The 16072-nt window shown below is 42.7% G+C and overlaps 1 protein-coding gene across 1 annotated transcript in view; it reads left to right on the top strand.

Moving 5' to 3' along the window:
* The window catches only part of si:ch73-212j7.3, a 75532-nt gene that overhangs the window by 49297 nt on the left and 10163 nt on the right, over positions 1-16072 (top strand). Inside the window, exons 11-18 of the mRNA XM_087297955.1 lie at positions 1245-1331; positions 1422-1455; positions 1557-1652; positions 1730-1762; positions 2364-2374; positions 3981-4337; positions 7967-8074; positions 9548-11108. Of these exons, the coding sequence (XP_087154081.1) occupies positions 1245-1331; positions 1422-1455; positions 1557-1652; positions 1730-1762; positions 2364-2374; positions 3981-4337; positions 7967-8074; positions 9548-11108 (2287 nt within the window). The remainder of the gene's footprint in view (positions 1-1244; positions 1332-1421; positions 1456-1556; positions 1653-1729; positions 1763-2363; positions 2375-3980; positions 4338-7966; positions 8075-9547; positions 11109-16072) is intronic.

Raw genomic sequence — 16072 nt, 5'->3', positions numbered from 1 at the left:
TGGAGGGATTTGGCCAGGTTACACCCCTACTCTTTTACGAGAAGTGCCATGGGTTTTTTAGTGACCACAGAGAGTCAGGATCTCAGTTCCCGCTGACAGTATATTGTCCCTTTCACTATACTGGGGCATTAGGACTCACAGGTTGAGCTCCCTGCTGACCTCACTAACATCGCTTCCAACAGCAACCTAGTTTTCCCATGTGGTCTCCCATTCAGGTACTAAACAGGCTCAGCCCTGCTTAGTTTCGAGGTTTAGGGGTTTAACCCCAGAATCCTGGCCAAATTTGCCCACTGGCCTCTGTCCATTGTCCTAACCATCCTAACCGTCTCATCTCCACCAATTAGCTGTTATGTGGTGTGTGGTCTGGCGCAATGTGACTGCTGTAGCGTCATTCAGGTTGATGCTGCACCTTGGTGGTGGATGAGGAGATTCCCCCTAAAATGCTAAATGAGTACCTAAAGCACTTTAAGTGTCCAAAACCCCGCTATATAAATGTAAGCAATTATTATTATTATTATCAACACTGATTGTGGCATAAAAAAGTGGAATTGCATGTGTGGAAATATAAATTTATATCATCTTATTTCAAATTAACAATAATCTACGTATAACTAAAAAGTTATATTCTCTGGTTTTTAATTATATTATTTCATTGACATGCCAGCTAGGAGGGTCATTTAACCTTTGCCTTGCTGACTACAGGCTAAGCCAAAGTGATGCAATTATCAGTTTCACAGCATGGGGTGTCTATTGTTTAATCTTTTCAATCAAATGGTCAGGAGGTTTTGTCTCCAGAACATGATAAGATCAGGCCGGAAAAAGCAGTTTACCCTGCCGACCACAACTCTTAATTTGCATGCTTTGTTTAGCTATATCCCCTCCTCCTAAGAACACAATATAGCCATGAAACCATTGACTTGTGTGAGATTTGTGAGAGACTTGTGAAAGAACTTGCAGACTGCGGACCTCTAGTAGGCTCTTGCAGACACATGGACATCTTAAAGACGCTGTATGACTGCAGATTAACAACACGTCTCAATAAAGGAATTCTGCTTGTTCCGAGTCTCCTGGACTGGGTTCTTCTCTTTTTTCACTCTTTTATTTTTTTTCAACACATGATATGGAGTACATAATGACAAATTATTACGTATTATTAGTGTTGTTGTTGTTGATTATATTAATTAACCCATGGGTGGTACATTGGAATTCTAACAGATAAAATGGCAATATCTTGTTTTCATTAGGCTAGAACGTTGGAGGAGAAGAAATTATGGGCTCATCATATTAAACGACTCATTATAGAAAACCATCAGGCTGTGATACCACAAAAGGTATGTGTTGATTTATTGATCTGTTATCAAGTTTTCTATTTTAAAACATCCGCAAATTCTCTGAATATTTTGGATTTTTTTCTCTTTTAGGCAAAGGAAGCCATTTTAGAGATGGATTCAATATGTAAATATTCATAACCATTCATAAAATAGCGTAAAACTCTTTTGTACCATTAAAAAATGTCAGTGGGTTTTTTCACAGACATTGTTTTTTGTTTGTTTAAGACAAAAAGTATAGGTACAGCCCTGAAAGACTCAAAAAGTCTGTGTCATGCCAGTCAGAGGAATTTTCCAACTTTAGACAAGGCCTGAAGCAGCCAGGTGGGTGCCTTTTGTCAGAAAATATAAATATTGTACAAATTTCACAACTTTTAATGATCACCTCTAACTTCCACCAGAAGCATCTAAAGAAGCTTTAAAGAGCACTAAAGGTACATTTCTATTAATTCCTAATTCAAAGTAAATCATTTTAATGTTTGATGACACAGTAATTCAGGTGAAGTTTTTTTCCCTCTCCGCTGTCGCCACTGGCTCACATGGTTCAGGATTGGTAGAGCTATGCATCGATGAATTTGCTCTTCAGTGTTTGATCTCTCAGTAATGATTTTAAATCACACTGAACTGAGCTAAACTGAACTGAACTTAAACACTAAAAACTGAACTACACTGTTCCAGTTACTATGACCATTTATGTGAAGCTGCTTTGACACAATCTACATTGTAAAAGCGCTATACAAATAAAGCTGAATTGAATTGAATTGAATTAATTCAAGCAGAGTATTTATTTATGACAATTACAAAGAAAGTGTGACTTCATTGATTATGGCATGGCTTAAGAATACTTTGCTTATAGCAGAAATAAGAAATTCTGTAAAGAATAGCAAATGTCAAAAAATCAAGCTCACATTTTTGGTATTGTTAAAAAAATCTTGATATTTATACATTATACATTACTCTGCCCTCCAACTAATAATTATTATTATTGTTTTTTTATTTTTATTTGCCTGATCTGATGTCTGGGAAATTCTTCAGCAATGCAGAAGGTAAGAAGCAAATAAATTACCCAAAAGAACATTCAAAAGCCAGTAGTTATAGTTAATATTAATATAAAGTAATAGAAACATTTCTAATTATAGATACTCATTTGTAGATATAAGATGATAGGAAACTTGTAGTTTGTGATGTTAAAAGCCCATAAGATTGCTGGAGTGTAATGCCTAGTTCAGACTGCGTGATTTTAGCCACGATTTTGACTCGCCGACAGGTTTTGAGAAATCGCCGACAAATGCCTGAAATCACAGGCAAATCGCTGCTCGTGCACGTGAGTGACAATCACACAGTATGAACTATCAAAGACGCCATCTGAGAGAATCGCCGATGAGTCGCCGATGCCTGTGAGATATTTGGCGTGCTGAATATCTGGAGCTGTCGGCGATTCAGATCATCCCGTGTGAATTGAGTTTTGACTGAAAATAACATCAGCGATCGCCTACAGCCAATGAGAGAGCAGCATTCACTTGTGTGTGTGTGTGTGTGTACCTGCTGCAGGCCAGCGGGAGGCTGGGGGAGAAGTCAAAGCGCTCTTTTTCGGTTTATTTGGACCCACGAAATGGAGGAAAAACTAGTGGAGGTTTGACAGGACTCAGTAGCAACCGTGTCTGTTTGACGTTTCATACAGAAATTAGTTTATTAGCAACGTTGAGGAGAAATGGCTCATTCCCTTTAAACCCAGGTGAGCAAACATGGACATTTTCCACCCCATTAAAGGCTTCTTTCTCATTATGTAGTTAATAATAAAAGATATACTACGTGTCTTTGGCTGTGAGACGTAGTTTGGACGAAGTTGTCGGCGATTCTTCCTATAGTAAAGTCATGCAATGTGAAAGCCCCTGTCGCCGATCCATCTTGCAGTGTAAACAAAGCAGCGACGAAACGCTATTCCAGATAGTCATGCAGTGTGAAAACATCTGTGACACGACGACTTTGAAAATCATGCAGTCTGAACTCGGCATTAGGGCTCATTCACACTGATCGAGAGCCTTAAGGGCGGAGCAAGGCTAGTGGGCACGAGTGTTTAACAAGTGTCGAGTTCTGCAGGGGAGCTCCAGATTGATACTTTTGCTTTGTGTTTACTTTGATACACACTGTTGCACATTCACCGGTTCCCACCTCATTCGTTTGAGCTAGTAAGTTAGCATTTCAAGCATTTACGGTGTAAACTCAAAACACTTCTGAGGAAACTCAACAAAGAGGAACATTGATAACCCACGGCCAGCTAGCGCTTCAGAAGAGCAACACAGACAGATCACAGCTACGTGCATAGCATGTGCCTTGGGTTAAGGCTATCATGTGATTCAGAAGTTTAATTCAGCCTTAATGGTCACACACATCCGGCAAGGGCATGCTTACATTAAAAAACAATAGAAAAGTAGGCAATTGTAAAGTAAAAAAGCATTCTGTGCGAATCGTCCTTTAGACACTTGTAAAAATCACAAATAATAAATAAGAAATGATAATAAAAGTAAAACTATTACAAATGTACAGTGTCTTCAGAGTATTTTAGAGTGAGGACGATGTTTGGATCATGTCCTTGTGCTTCATGAGAAAATAAATACAATGTACCTCATTGTGACTTTGTTGTGACCCCAGCATTCTGACATTGAGGCTCCGATGGAGGCTGACAAATGGCCACTACAGGCCACTGATAGTGTAAGCTCTGCTGATCTTGGCTTATGTGAGTCTTCAGCTGAAGAGACAGATGCACAAGAAGAATACTCTCTCAAAGCCTTTATACCCGGTGATAATGAGGAGCCAGTTCATATAATGCCGTCTGTGAAGGGCAGATTGATACGTGAGGATGAAGATGAAGCAGAAGCGGGGGAAAGTGACTCCGACAATATTCTAATGGAGGACAACCAGGTAGCTGACTTTGCCAGTTCCATGTTGGCTGCCATTTCCTGCTGGCACTATAGAGCCAGAGCTTTGCTTTCCATGGACTTCGCAATGGTGAGCTTGTCTGCCACCAAGAGGGATTCTGTCATAACCTAGCCTGGTCTGCAATCCCGCCAAACCTCCCTGCCACTTTGCATGCGCTCTCATTGAATGCCTCAACCCACTAACATCTCATATTAGCCAGAAGCAAACACTGAGATCATTCAAACAAGTTTCCTTGTTTCATTTAATCAGTAAATGCATATACAGTGCTTTTACTTTACAGTAAATTTACAATAGTAATACGTTTTTGGTCACACTTTATTTTGATGGTCCATTTGTTGAATTTAAGTTACATTGCATCTACATGCCAATTAATTTTCATTCGATTATAAGTAGACTGTTAGGATTAGGGTTGGGGGGTTAGTGTAAGTTGACATGTACTTACAATGTTTCTTATAGTCAGTTTAATGTCTGTTTAGCAGCAGTTTCAACAGATATTAAGCAGACAGTCTACTAATACTCAAATGGACCATCAAAATAAAGTGTCACCGTTTTTCTTTTCTTTTTTTTTTGCAAATACCAATAACCCCTAAAACATTGTCCCACCTAACACAATGTCCCAACTGCACACAATGTGGTTGTAGTTTTTGTCCCAACCATCTGTGATGGCGACTTACAAAACTCCTATTTCAGAAACAGTTTCTATTTCTGTGATGTCACTGCAAAACAGCATCACAAACTACAACGACAATCGTCACCTCAGGTAGAGATAATGTGCTTTATTCAGTGTTAAATGCTATCAATTGGTAATTAAATGAATGGCTAGTATTTAGATGTTTCTGTTGTGTCGCGTCACATTTGGTGCAGACAGCCACATCGCTTGTCACTTGAATCTTGTTGCATTGCGTGTAGTTGGGACACAGAGTAAAGCCAGGCTGATTGTTTAAAATTTAACAAAGAATAATATTTTCAGGACTACTTATCTTTTATGTATGTATCAAATATAAAAACTCAACAAGAAACTGCTACTTTACCTGAATAATTGAATGGAGATTCTTTAGTACATTTCCTCCACCTCTTCTCAGCTCAGTTGCTCCCCAGCAGGCACAGGATGTCAACATGATGTCAGATTGACGTTGTGCCCAAATGTCGTGGGATGTTGCATTTTGTTTGGGAATGAATATTGGGTTGATGTCAGAACCCAACGCCAGACTTCAATGTCTAACATCGGACAGATGTTAGATTTTGGTTACAATCCAGCGCAACCTAAAAACAACAAAATATCAACATGTAATGATGTAACAGCTTGATGTTGTGTTGATGTTACCAATATGATGTTCATCAGGCGTTGGATGTTGGTTGCCATACCTGACGAATTAACGCCGGTATTTGACGTCAATATGACGTTGGTTAAAGATGTTGGTTCGACGTTGGATTTTGGTCACTTTCCAACACAACCTAAAATCAACTAAATATTAACGTCATTTCACATAGTTATTGGACATCAAAATGGGCTGGTGAAAAAGTCAAAGCTTTTTGTCCAGATCTTTGATGAAATTCCCCCTTATATTGAAAGTGTTCAAAACATTTGATCTTTAGAGAGCAAAATAGCATTACTGTACATTTTACAGCTTACTGTCATTTATTGTTGCAATTAAGACTAAAGCTTTAAGGGCTCTATTTTAATGATCTAGGCGTAAAGTCCAAAGCGCACGGTGCAAACGCATTAAAGGCATGTCTGAATCCATGACATCAGATTGACGTTGTGCCCAAATGTTTGTTTGGAAATGAAAATTGGAACCAGAACCCAATGTCAGGCCGACTTCAATGTCTAGCATCGGACAGGTGTTAGATTTTGGTTACAATTTAGCGCAACCTAAAAACAACAAAATATCATTGTGTAATGATGTAACAGCTTGATGTTGTGTTGATGTTACCAATATGATGTTCATCAGGCGTTAAATGTTGGTTGCCATACCTGACGAATTAACGCCGGTATTTGACGTCAATATGAGGTTGGTTAAAGATGTTGGTTCGACGTTGGATTTTGGTCACTTTCCAACACAACCTAAAATCAACTAAATATTAACGTCATTTCACATAGTTATTGGACATCAAAATGGGCTGGTGAAAAAGTCAAAGCTTTTTGTCCAGATCTTTGATGAAATTCCCCCTTATATTGAAAGTGTTCAAAACATTTGATCTTTAGAGAACAAAATAGCATTACTGTACATTTTACAGCTTACTGTCATTTATGGTTGCAATTAAGACTAAAGCTTTAAGGGCTCTATTTTAATGATCTAGGCGTAAAGTCCAAAGCGCACGGTGCAAACGCATTAAAGGCATGTCTGCATCCATGACATCAGATTGACGTTGTGCCCAAATGTTTGTTTGGAAAGGAAAATTGGAACCAGAACCCAACGTCAGGCCGACTTCAATGTCTAGCATCGGACAGATGTTAGATTTTGGTTACAATTTGGCGCAACCTAAAAACAACAAAATATCAACGTGTAATGATGTAACAGCTTGATGTTGTGTTGATGTTACCAATATGATGTTCATCAGGCGTTGGATGTTGGTTGCCATACCTGACGAATTAACGCCGGTATTTGACGTCAATATGACGTTGGTTAAAGATGTTGGTTCGACGTTGGATTTTGGTCACTTTCCAACACAACCTAAAATCAACTAAATATTAACGTCATTTCACATAGTTATTGGACATCAAAATGGGCTGGTGAAAAAGTCAAAGCTTTTTGTCCAGATCTTTGATGAAATTCCCCCTTATATTGAAAGTGTTCAAAACATTTGATCTTTAGAGAGCAAAATAGCATTACTGTACATTTTACAGCTTACTGTCATTTATGGTTGCAATTAAGACTAAAGCTTTAAGGGCTCTATTTTAATGATCTAGGCGTAAAGTCCAAAGCGCACGGTGCAAACGCATTAAAGTCATGTCTGAATCCATGACATCAGATTGACGTTGTGCCCAAATGTTTGTTTGGAAATGAAAATTGGAACCAGAACCCAATGTCAGGCCGACTTCAATGTCTAACATCGGACAGGTGTTAGATTTTGGTTACAATTTAGCGCAACCTAAAAACAACAAAATATCAACGTGTAATGATGTAACAGCTTGATGTTGTGTTAATGTTATCAATATGTTTATCAGGCGTTGGATGTTGGTTGACATACTTCACAAATTAATGCCGGTATTTGACGTTGGTTAAAGATGTTGGTTCGACGTTGGATTTTGGTCTATATTAACGTCATTTCACATTGTTATTGGACATCAATATAACATTGTCCTTAGATGCTGGTAATCTAAACCTAACCTAATATTGACGTCTTATGACTGCTGGGTCAATTCTTACGTAATTCACTTTTACTTTTTATCAATCGTTATGAATGGAATATTCTGTCTACGATATTTTGCCATAATGAACAGAATTTTATGATTTTCCTTTCAAAAATTCATTGTCACAGAAAATGTGTGGGAAAAGTCTGCTTCTTCAGCTTGCTAACGAGACTCTATAACTATCCGCCTGTCGAACACTGTCTTTCTGGTTGATACTGTTATTTGTAAATAACACTTCTGTCTTTTAACACTTTTGCTTAAATGTAAATGCTCTTGTTTGTTTGTGTTCATTTGTTTTAAAGTATTCCATGAATGCTAAACATCCATACGTGTTTTATGATAGGAGGAAGAGGGGTGTGCGTTCCCTGAGAATACTTTCAAAAAAGAAAACAAGCCATCAGCTGAACAGGTCAAAGCATGTCTGAAGGATGAAAAATGCATCTTTGAACAGGTGAGTTGTTTACATGTTTATTATTTTAACATACTGTCGGTTTGTTCATATTTTACAGCTGGAACTAGAAGTACGCTGATTATGAGTTGCTTAAGTAACAGGTTACTGTTAAAGTAATACATGCATTCACTCTTTGGGCTCTATTTTGACAGTCCATGCGCAGAGCGCAAAGCGCAGGGCGCAAACTCTTTCAGGGCGTGTCAGAACGCGTTTTTTCTAATTTAAGGACGGGAAAATCCGCTTTGCGCCGTGGCGCATGGTCTAAAAGGGTTGAGTTTATTTTCTTAATGAGCTATAGGTGTGTTTTGAGAATAAACCAATCAGAGTCTCATCTCCCATTCCCTTTAAGAGTCAGCTGCGTCGCGCCAAGAGCGCATTCACTATTTACAGGACGCAAAGTAAGTCTAAGTGGAAAAAAAATGAGCATTTCACAAGCAAACAGTTCACAGTTTATTAACAGAAAACAGTTAAACAGAGCATCTACTGCGTGAGAATGAGAGATAATGGATCACTTTCACATTCGCTCTTGGATAGGGAAACCTTTACGCACAGACATCCATTATATTCTATATATATTCTATAAATAAATAATTTTGTTTGTTAAGCGCAAATATTCGTTTCAAAACTATTTCTAAATTCAGTTCTAATTTCCAGCAAACGAATAAATGAACAATAATAACGAAGTGTGCTCAAAAACCTGAGTTATATCCTAAAACACATGCTGTGCCCCATATTGTCTAAAACCTGCAGGTGGACAAAACTAAGCTTGTTTTTAATAAAACAAATACAAATATGGATATAATAAATAATACTGCTGATAATAATAACATTATACACAAGCAAATTGTTATGAATGAACTGAAAAAGCCTCCCGAGATGAAGAAGACATAAAAGCAGTGATTTTTCATTTTTGAAATATGAAATACATATGTTTTGTAATATTTTAATCCTTTATATTTATATTCTATATCTATTCTTATTATATCCTTATATATATCCCTAATATTTAAATGTTTTCATCTGTAAAGATATTTGCCTATTGCTCTCTTGTGTGTATTAAGCAGTGTGTAAGCGAGGCGCAGCTCTGCGCCGGAGTTTAGACCGGGTTAGTTTTGGTCTAATGAAAAATCTATTATAGTTTCTCAAAATAGCAACGCGCCAGCAGCGGTCCGCCTCAGAACGCCTCCCTTTTTAGACCAGAACGCCTTTGGGCGCACAAATGAGCGCTAATGCATTTGCTATTTAAACAGCGTAGCGCAACGCCTCAAAACGACTCTTGCTCCAAGCTGAAACTACCAAAAGACTATTGCGCCGCGCCTTGCGCCACACTGCGCCGGGTGTATGATAGGGCCCTTAATTGTTGTTGTATTCGTTCCTGCCTGAATTGCTGGTATGTTCCAGTTTGAAATATTATTTACTCCCTTTTCTCCTTTTTAGTATTAACTTTATACTTTCTCCTCTTACCATCTCAAGGACAAATCACAACATTTGAAAATGACCTCTTGCTGGGGAACCACTGACAAAACAAAGGAAGACACCTTTTGTGATCCAGAGCCCATAGATGTACATCAACATGTCCTAGATATTCGGGAGATGGAGTCTGCAATAGACCAAGATGATCTGAAAGGTCCTAAAAAAGAGAGCGAGGCGAGGAAGTCTTTTTTACATCAAAATGACACCCCTGGCGAATCCTCAGATGAAGAAGACACAGAAGAGAAACCAGGCTCGACCAGCATCCTACCATCATCTGTGCTCGATCAGGCCAGCGCCATTGCTGAACATTTTGTCTGTACTGCGAGGCGTATTAGCATCAGCACAGATGATGCACGCTCCCCCGGTTGCCCATCGCCACATCTTCCCAGCAGGACAGGCAGCACTCTAAGTCTTCGAGATCCTCTTGAACACCAACATCGCCTGACTAGCACCTACTCTGATTCATGTGAAAGTCCTTTGACCCAGGAAAATCTTGCATCCGTAGACTTCACGATTGGGTCGTCAGTAGAAGATGGTCTTTTTGACTGTGATAGAAGCATCTGCAGAAGAAGGGATTCGGTTCTATCCACACAAGATCAACTACTCATCAACAAGATCAGGAGTTACTATGAGAATGCTGAACACCAGGATGCTACGTTTAGCTTGAAGCGCAGAGAGAGCCTCAGTTACATTCCAAGTGGGCTTGTTAGAAATTCCGTCAGTCGTTTAAACAGCATTCCTAAAGATAAAGGTCTTGCCCTAGAGACAACAGTCAGAACATTTGAACCTGATAAAGATTGCGCTTCGTCCATGCAATCTCTGTTGGACACCCCAGCTCTATCAGAAGCCCCATCGAGTGCAAATTCATCCCGTCAGGAACAACCTGTTGTCAGCGCTTCCACAAATCCCACAGGGTTCAATGTAGATGGTTCTGTGAAACCTCAGTCTACCTATATTCAAGCTGAGAGTGAACAGAACGAGGTTTTCCATCCCTCCTCTGAGATGATCAAAGTATGGCAAGATATGGAAAGAGAGGTCACTAGATGTCAAGGAGACGTCAAAGCACTGGTGCCCAGAGGAAATCCTTATTTCAGAGGGATCTGTCCCAACCTTATCAGGAGGGATCCAAACCAGGACGAAAAGACTGAAGCCAAAGGAAACAAAGGACTGATCGCATTTGAAGATTCAGATTTGAGCACTATCAAAGAAGAGTCCTTCACACCATCACCGTTAATAGAAAAAGAAAACAGTGAAGCCATTAGTAGGAATGATGCCATCAGACAAAAACAATGGCAGAAAGAAGGTAGACTCCTTAGCGCTCTAGCCCCCAGAGTCATCCAGTTAAGAGCAGAATCTGAATATGAGAGAGGCACAGGAGCTCATTCAGCTGAAGATGGAGATTCAGCCCAAAGCAAGGTTTTAAATCTTGCAAGGAAATACAGTCAGCGCATCAAGTGCACTCAACCCATGCTGAGACAGAGGAGTCAGGAGTCAGGAGAAACAGGGTTGACCAAGAGGAACATGCTGTCGGTGGTGGATGAAAAGCCAGAGGAGGTCAAAGGTAAGACTGATCATCTTTGCCTACATCAGAGGTTCTCAAAGTGGGGGTCGGGACCCCCCGAGGGGTCGCGGGTGTCACGGAATACAGGGAGACCCAATTGCAAGTAAAATAATTATTTATTGACTCAGACAGAATGACAGAAGGAAGAACGCAGGAAGATGATGAGTGAGTCAAGCGAGCAGCAGGAAATATAAATCGAACAGGGAGCACTGAAGAACAAGATCAGAGAGCCGCCAACAGAAAGGTACAAGAGTCCAAACACAGAGCTCTCCCCGCGACACACGACCAGAACTCAGCGACCGGAACCTGACAGGACACAGACAAACAGACGTGAAGAAAACGAACTGACACTGTGAGACAGAAACGCTGAACATATATAGGCGCGGTAATGCGCTGCACCTGTGGTCCACTGATTACAGCTGAGCGGTGCTGCGCACGGCAAGGCTGGTGACAGCGTACACGTGACCACCCAGCTGATAAGGTAAACACAACTGACAGCAACGCGACTCTAACACAGACACAGAGACACCCAACACACACACTCATACACGCATATACGTAAACGCATAACGCACCACACCGTACACACACACACATACACACACGCAGACACATCATAGAAGAACAGACAGATCCACAATCGTGACAATACCCTCTCTCCTAGGAACGCCTCCTGGCGTTCCCAGACGAGCATACCTGGCGATTGTAATCATCGATAAGAGAGTGATCCAGTATGTCCCCGGCCGGAACCCAACTTCTGTGCTCAGGACCGTAACCCTCCCAGTCCACCAAGTACTGGAATCCTCGTCCCCTCCGTCTAGAGTCCAGAATGCGCTTAACCGAATAAGCAGTCTCCCCATCTACGAGACGCGGCGGGGGGGGAACTGGTGTGTGCGGATTAATTGCCGTATGAAAAACGGGCTTTACTTTAGATACATGGAACACGGGATGAATTCTCCTGTACGCTGGAGGTAATTTGAGGCGGATTGCCACAGGACTAATGATTTTAGTGACAATAAATGGGCCAATAAATTTAGGAGCTAGCTTATTACAAACGGTGCGGAGCGGAATATTCTTAGTTGAAAGCCACACTTTTTGACCGACAACGTAAACGGGAGGCTTAGACCGGTGGCGATCGGCTTTAGCCTTGGTGCGCACACCCACTTGGAGGAGGGTCTGTCTGGCCCTGCTCCAAGTGCGGCGGCACCTCTGGACAAAGGCGTGAACGGAGGGGACCGCGACTTCAGATTCCAGACTGGGAAAAACTGGTGGCTGGTAACCTAGACTACACTGAAACGGAGAAAGGCCCGTGGCCGACACTGGTAACGAATTATGTGCGTACTCCACCCACGAAAGCTGCTGACTCCAGGAGGAGGGATTCTGTGAGACCAAACATCGCAATGTGCGCTCAAGATCCTGATTGGCTCTCTCGGTCTGACCGTTACTCTGGGGATGAAAGCCAGACGAAAGACTCACAGTAGCCCCCAATAAACGACAGAATTCCCTCCAAAATTTAGAGATAAACTGAGGCCCCCTGTCAGAAACCACGTCCGTCGGGAGGCCATGAATGCGAAAGACGTGATTAATGACAGCAACCGCTGTCTCTCTGGCTGACGGTAATTTGGGCAGAGGGACGAAATGAGCAGCCTTCGAGAACCGGTCCACTACGGTTAAAATCACCGTGTTGCCGTTGGAGGGAGGCAGCCCCGTAACGAAATCTAGCGAGATGTGGGACCAGGGTCTCGAAGGTACTGACAGCGGCTGAAGGAGTCCCGCGGGTGGCCGATTGGAAGTCTTGGAAACAGCACACACAGAGCAAGCCAATACAAAATCACGCACATCACGAGCCAATGCTGGCCACCAGAATCGTTGTTTAATAACAAATGATGTGCGACTCACCCCAGGATGACAGGCTACTTTGGAGGAATGTCCCCATCGAATAACATCTGACCGAAGTTTCTCTGGCACGAATAACCGACTCGGTGGGCATCCAATCGGGGGCGTTACCCCATCTAAGGCTGCGCGAACCTTCGACTCTATTTCCCATGTGATGTTAGAAATAACAATCCGCTTAGGCACTACGGGTTCGAGTGACGATGTACGCTCCGAAGAATCAAAAAGACGGGATAACGCGTCGGGCTTAATGTTCTTAGATCCCGGTCTATATGAGATGGTGAAATTGAACCGTCCGAAAAATAACGCCCACCGAGCCTGCCTAGAGTTTAATCTTTTGGCGGATTTGATGTACTCAAGATTCTTATGATCGGTCCAGACGATAAAAGGGACCCCCGACCCCTCTAACCAATGACGCCACTCCTCCAAAGCAAGCTTGACGGCCAACAGCTCTCGATTACCAATGTCGTAATTACTTTCTGCGGCTGATAACCGATGAGAATAATACGCGCACGGGTGGATCTTGCCATCCGAGGAGGAGCGCTGGGACAGGATAGCTCCGACCCCGACCTCTGACGCGTCGACCTCCACCACAAACTGCCGGGAGGGATCAGGGGTTATCAGGATTGGAGCTGAAACAAAACAGCCTTTCAGTTTTGAGAACGCAGCTTCGGCTGCGCTGGACCACCTGAACGGCGTTTTGGAGGAGGTCAAGGCGGTCAGAGGTGCGGCGAGCTGGCTGAAATTGCGAATAAATCGCCGGTAGAAATTGGCAAAGCCCAGAAACCTCTGCAGGGCCTTACGGGAATCAGGAGTTGGCCAATTTACCACAGCCTTAATCTTCTCTGGATCCATGCGCAACCCCTCGACTGACACGATATGCCCTAGAAAGGGAACAGACTGTGCATGAAAAACGCATTTCTCCGCCTTGACATAAAGACCATTCTCTAACAGCCTCTGAAGCACTCGCCTGACGTGCTGAACATGTTCCTGGAGAGAATGGGAAAATATCAGTATGTCATCCAGGTAAACATAAATGAACTGATCTATCATATCTCTCAGCACGTCATTGACGAATGCTTGGAAAACAGCCGGAGCGTTGGAAAGGCCGAAGGGCAGAACGCAGTACTCAAAATGCCCTCTGGGGGTGTTAAACGCTGATTTCCACTCATCCCCCGCTCTTATGCGAACCAAATGATAAGCATTGCGGAGATCTAATTTTGTAAAAAAGTTCGCCCCCTGCAGACGTTCAAAGGCTGAAGACATCAACGGCAAAGGGTATGTATTCTTGACCGTTATGTTGTTCAGCCCTCGATAATCAATGCACGGGCGAAGGGAACCATCCTTCTTTTTTACAAAAAAAAATCCCGCCCCCGCCGGTGAAGAAGAGGGGCGAATGATCTTGGCTGCTAGAGAATCAGAAATATATTTCTCCATGGCCTCCCTCTCTGGAGCAGAAAGCGAGTATAATTTGCCTTTAGGCGGAGACGTACCTGGCAATAAGTCTATTGCACAGTCATAGGGACGATGAGGAGGCAAAGAAGCAGCCCGGGACTTACTGAACACTCTCTTCAGGTCATGGTACTCACGGGGCACGTTTGACAGATCCATCTGCTCCTCCTGAAACACAGAACGAGAAACAGCAGAACAAGCAGACACTAGACAAGATTTATGACAGCTCTCACTCCAAGAAAGCACAGTATTATGTCCCCAATTAATGTGAGGTTTGTGCAAAACCAACCAGGGATGTCCCAAGATCACAGGAGTGGCAATAGTCTCTGTTAAAAAAAACTCAATAGTTTCGGAATGGTTACCAGAAGTAATGAGTCTTATAGGAGCAGTGGAGTGTGTGATGGTGGGGAGAGAAAGACCGCTAAGAGCGTGCACTGCGATAGGAAGAGAAAGGGGAACAACAGGGATTTTCAAACTGTACGCCAGCTTAGAGTCAATAAAATTCCCCTCGGCTCCGGAGTCGATGAGCGCATGACAGTGGTGCATGATAGAGTTAAAAGATAGATTGACTGGCAGCATGGTTGTGTTAGGGGACTTGTCAAGGGTGATTTCACCAGCCAGTAAACTCTTACCCGGCGACGAATTCTTATTCTTGGCTAGACACGAAGCCACAAAATGTCCAGCGACTCCACAGTACATGCATAGTCCTTCCATGCGGCGACGACGCCTCTCCTCCGTGGAAAGCCGAAATCTGCCCATCTGCATGGGTTCCGGCTCGAGATCAGATGAGGGGGGTTCAGAAGATGCAGCGAAAAAAGATTGCGTGGGAAGAGGTGGAGTGTGCAGTTTCTTGTGGGAACCTCTCTGTTGTAACCGAGTGTCCACTCTGATGGCTAAATCAATAAGCCCATCCAGTGTCTTAGGCAGATCCATGACGTAGATTTCATCTTTAATATAATCTGCTAGTCCGTGCAAAAACATGTCCCACTGAGCTTCGGCATTCCATTTACATTCGGCCGCCAGAGTACGAAAGTCAATGGAATATTCAGCAACACTCAACTTATTCTGTCTGAGTTCAGCGAGCTTACGAGCCGCCTCTCTGCCAGAGACCGCTCGGTCAAACACAGTTTTTAACTCCTCTGAGAAAGCTTTAAAGGAGTTACAGCAGGGGAGTTTACGCTCCCAAACAGTGGTACCCCAAAGTGCCGCTTTACCTGTCAGCAAATTGATCGTAAACGCCACCTTACTCTCTTCGTTAGGGAAAGACGAAGGCTGTAGCGTGATGTAAAGTGAACACTTTGCTATAAATGACCGGCACAATTCTGGTTCGCCGGCGTAACATGCTGGTGGTGGAAGTCGCGGTTCAGTGGATCTGGGGGTCTCTTCTAGCGCATGAGCTGCTGGTGGAATGGTGGGAGGAGCTTGCTGGACAGCTTCAGCACGAAGCTCAGAACCCAGTCTCTGAACCTGAGTCGTGAGCTCAGAAACTTGAGTGACCAGCGCCTCAATGGCCTGGCCGGTCACTGCCATTTGTTTGTCCTGATGATCCAGTCGGGCTGAATTGTGGGCGAGGAAATCCTGGATTTTGGTGACACTTGCTGGGTCCATCTCAGTGGTCA

This window comes from Danio rerio, chromosome 20 (genome assembly GCF_052040795.2).
Source record: "Danio rerio strain M-AB ecotype USA chromosome 20, GRCz13ab, whole genome shotgun sequence".
NCBI lineage: Eukaryota > Metazoa > Chordata > Actinopteri > Cypriniformes > Danionidae > Danio > Danio rerio.
This window is presented reverse-complemented; position numbering and strand designations above follow the sequence as displayed.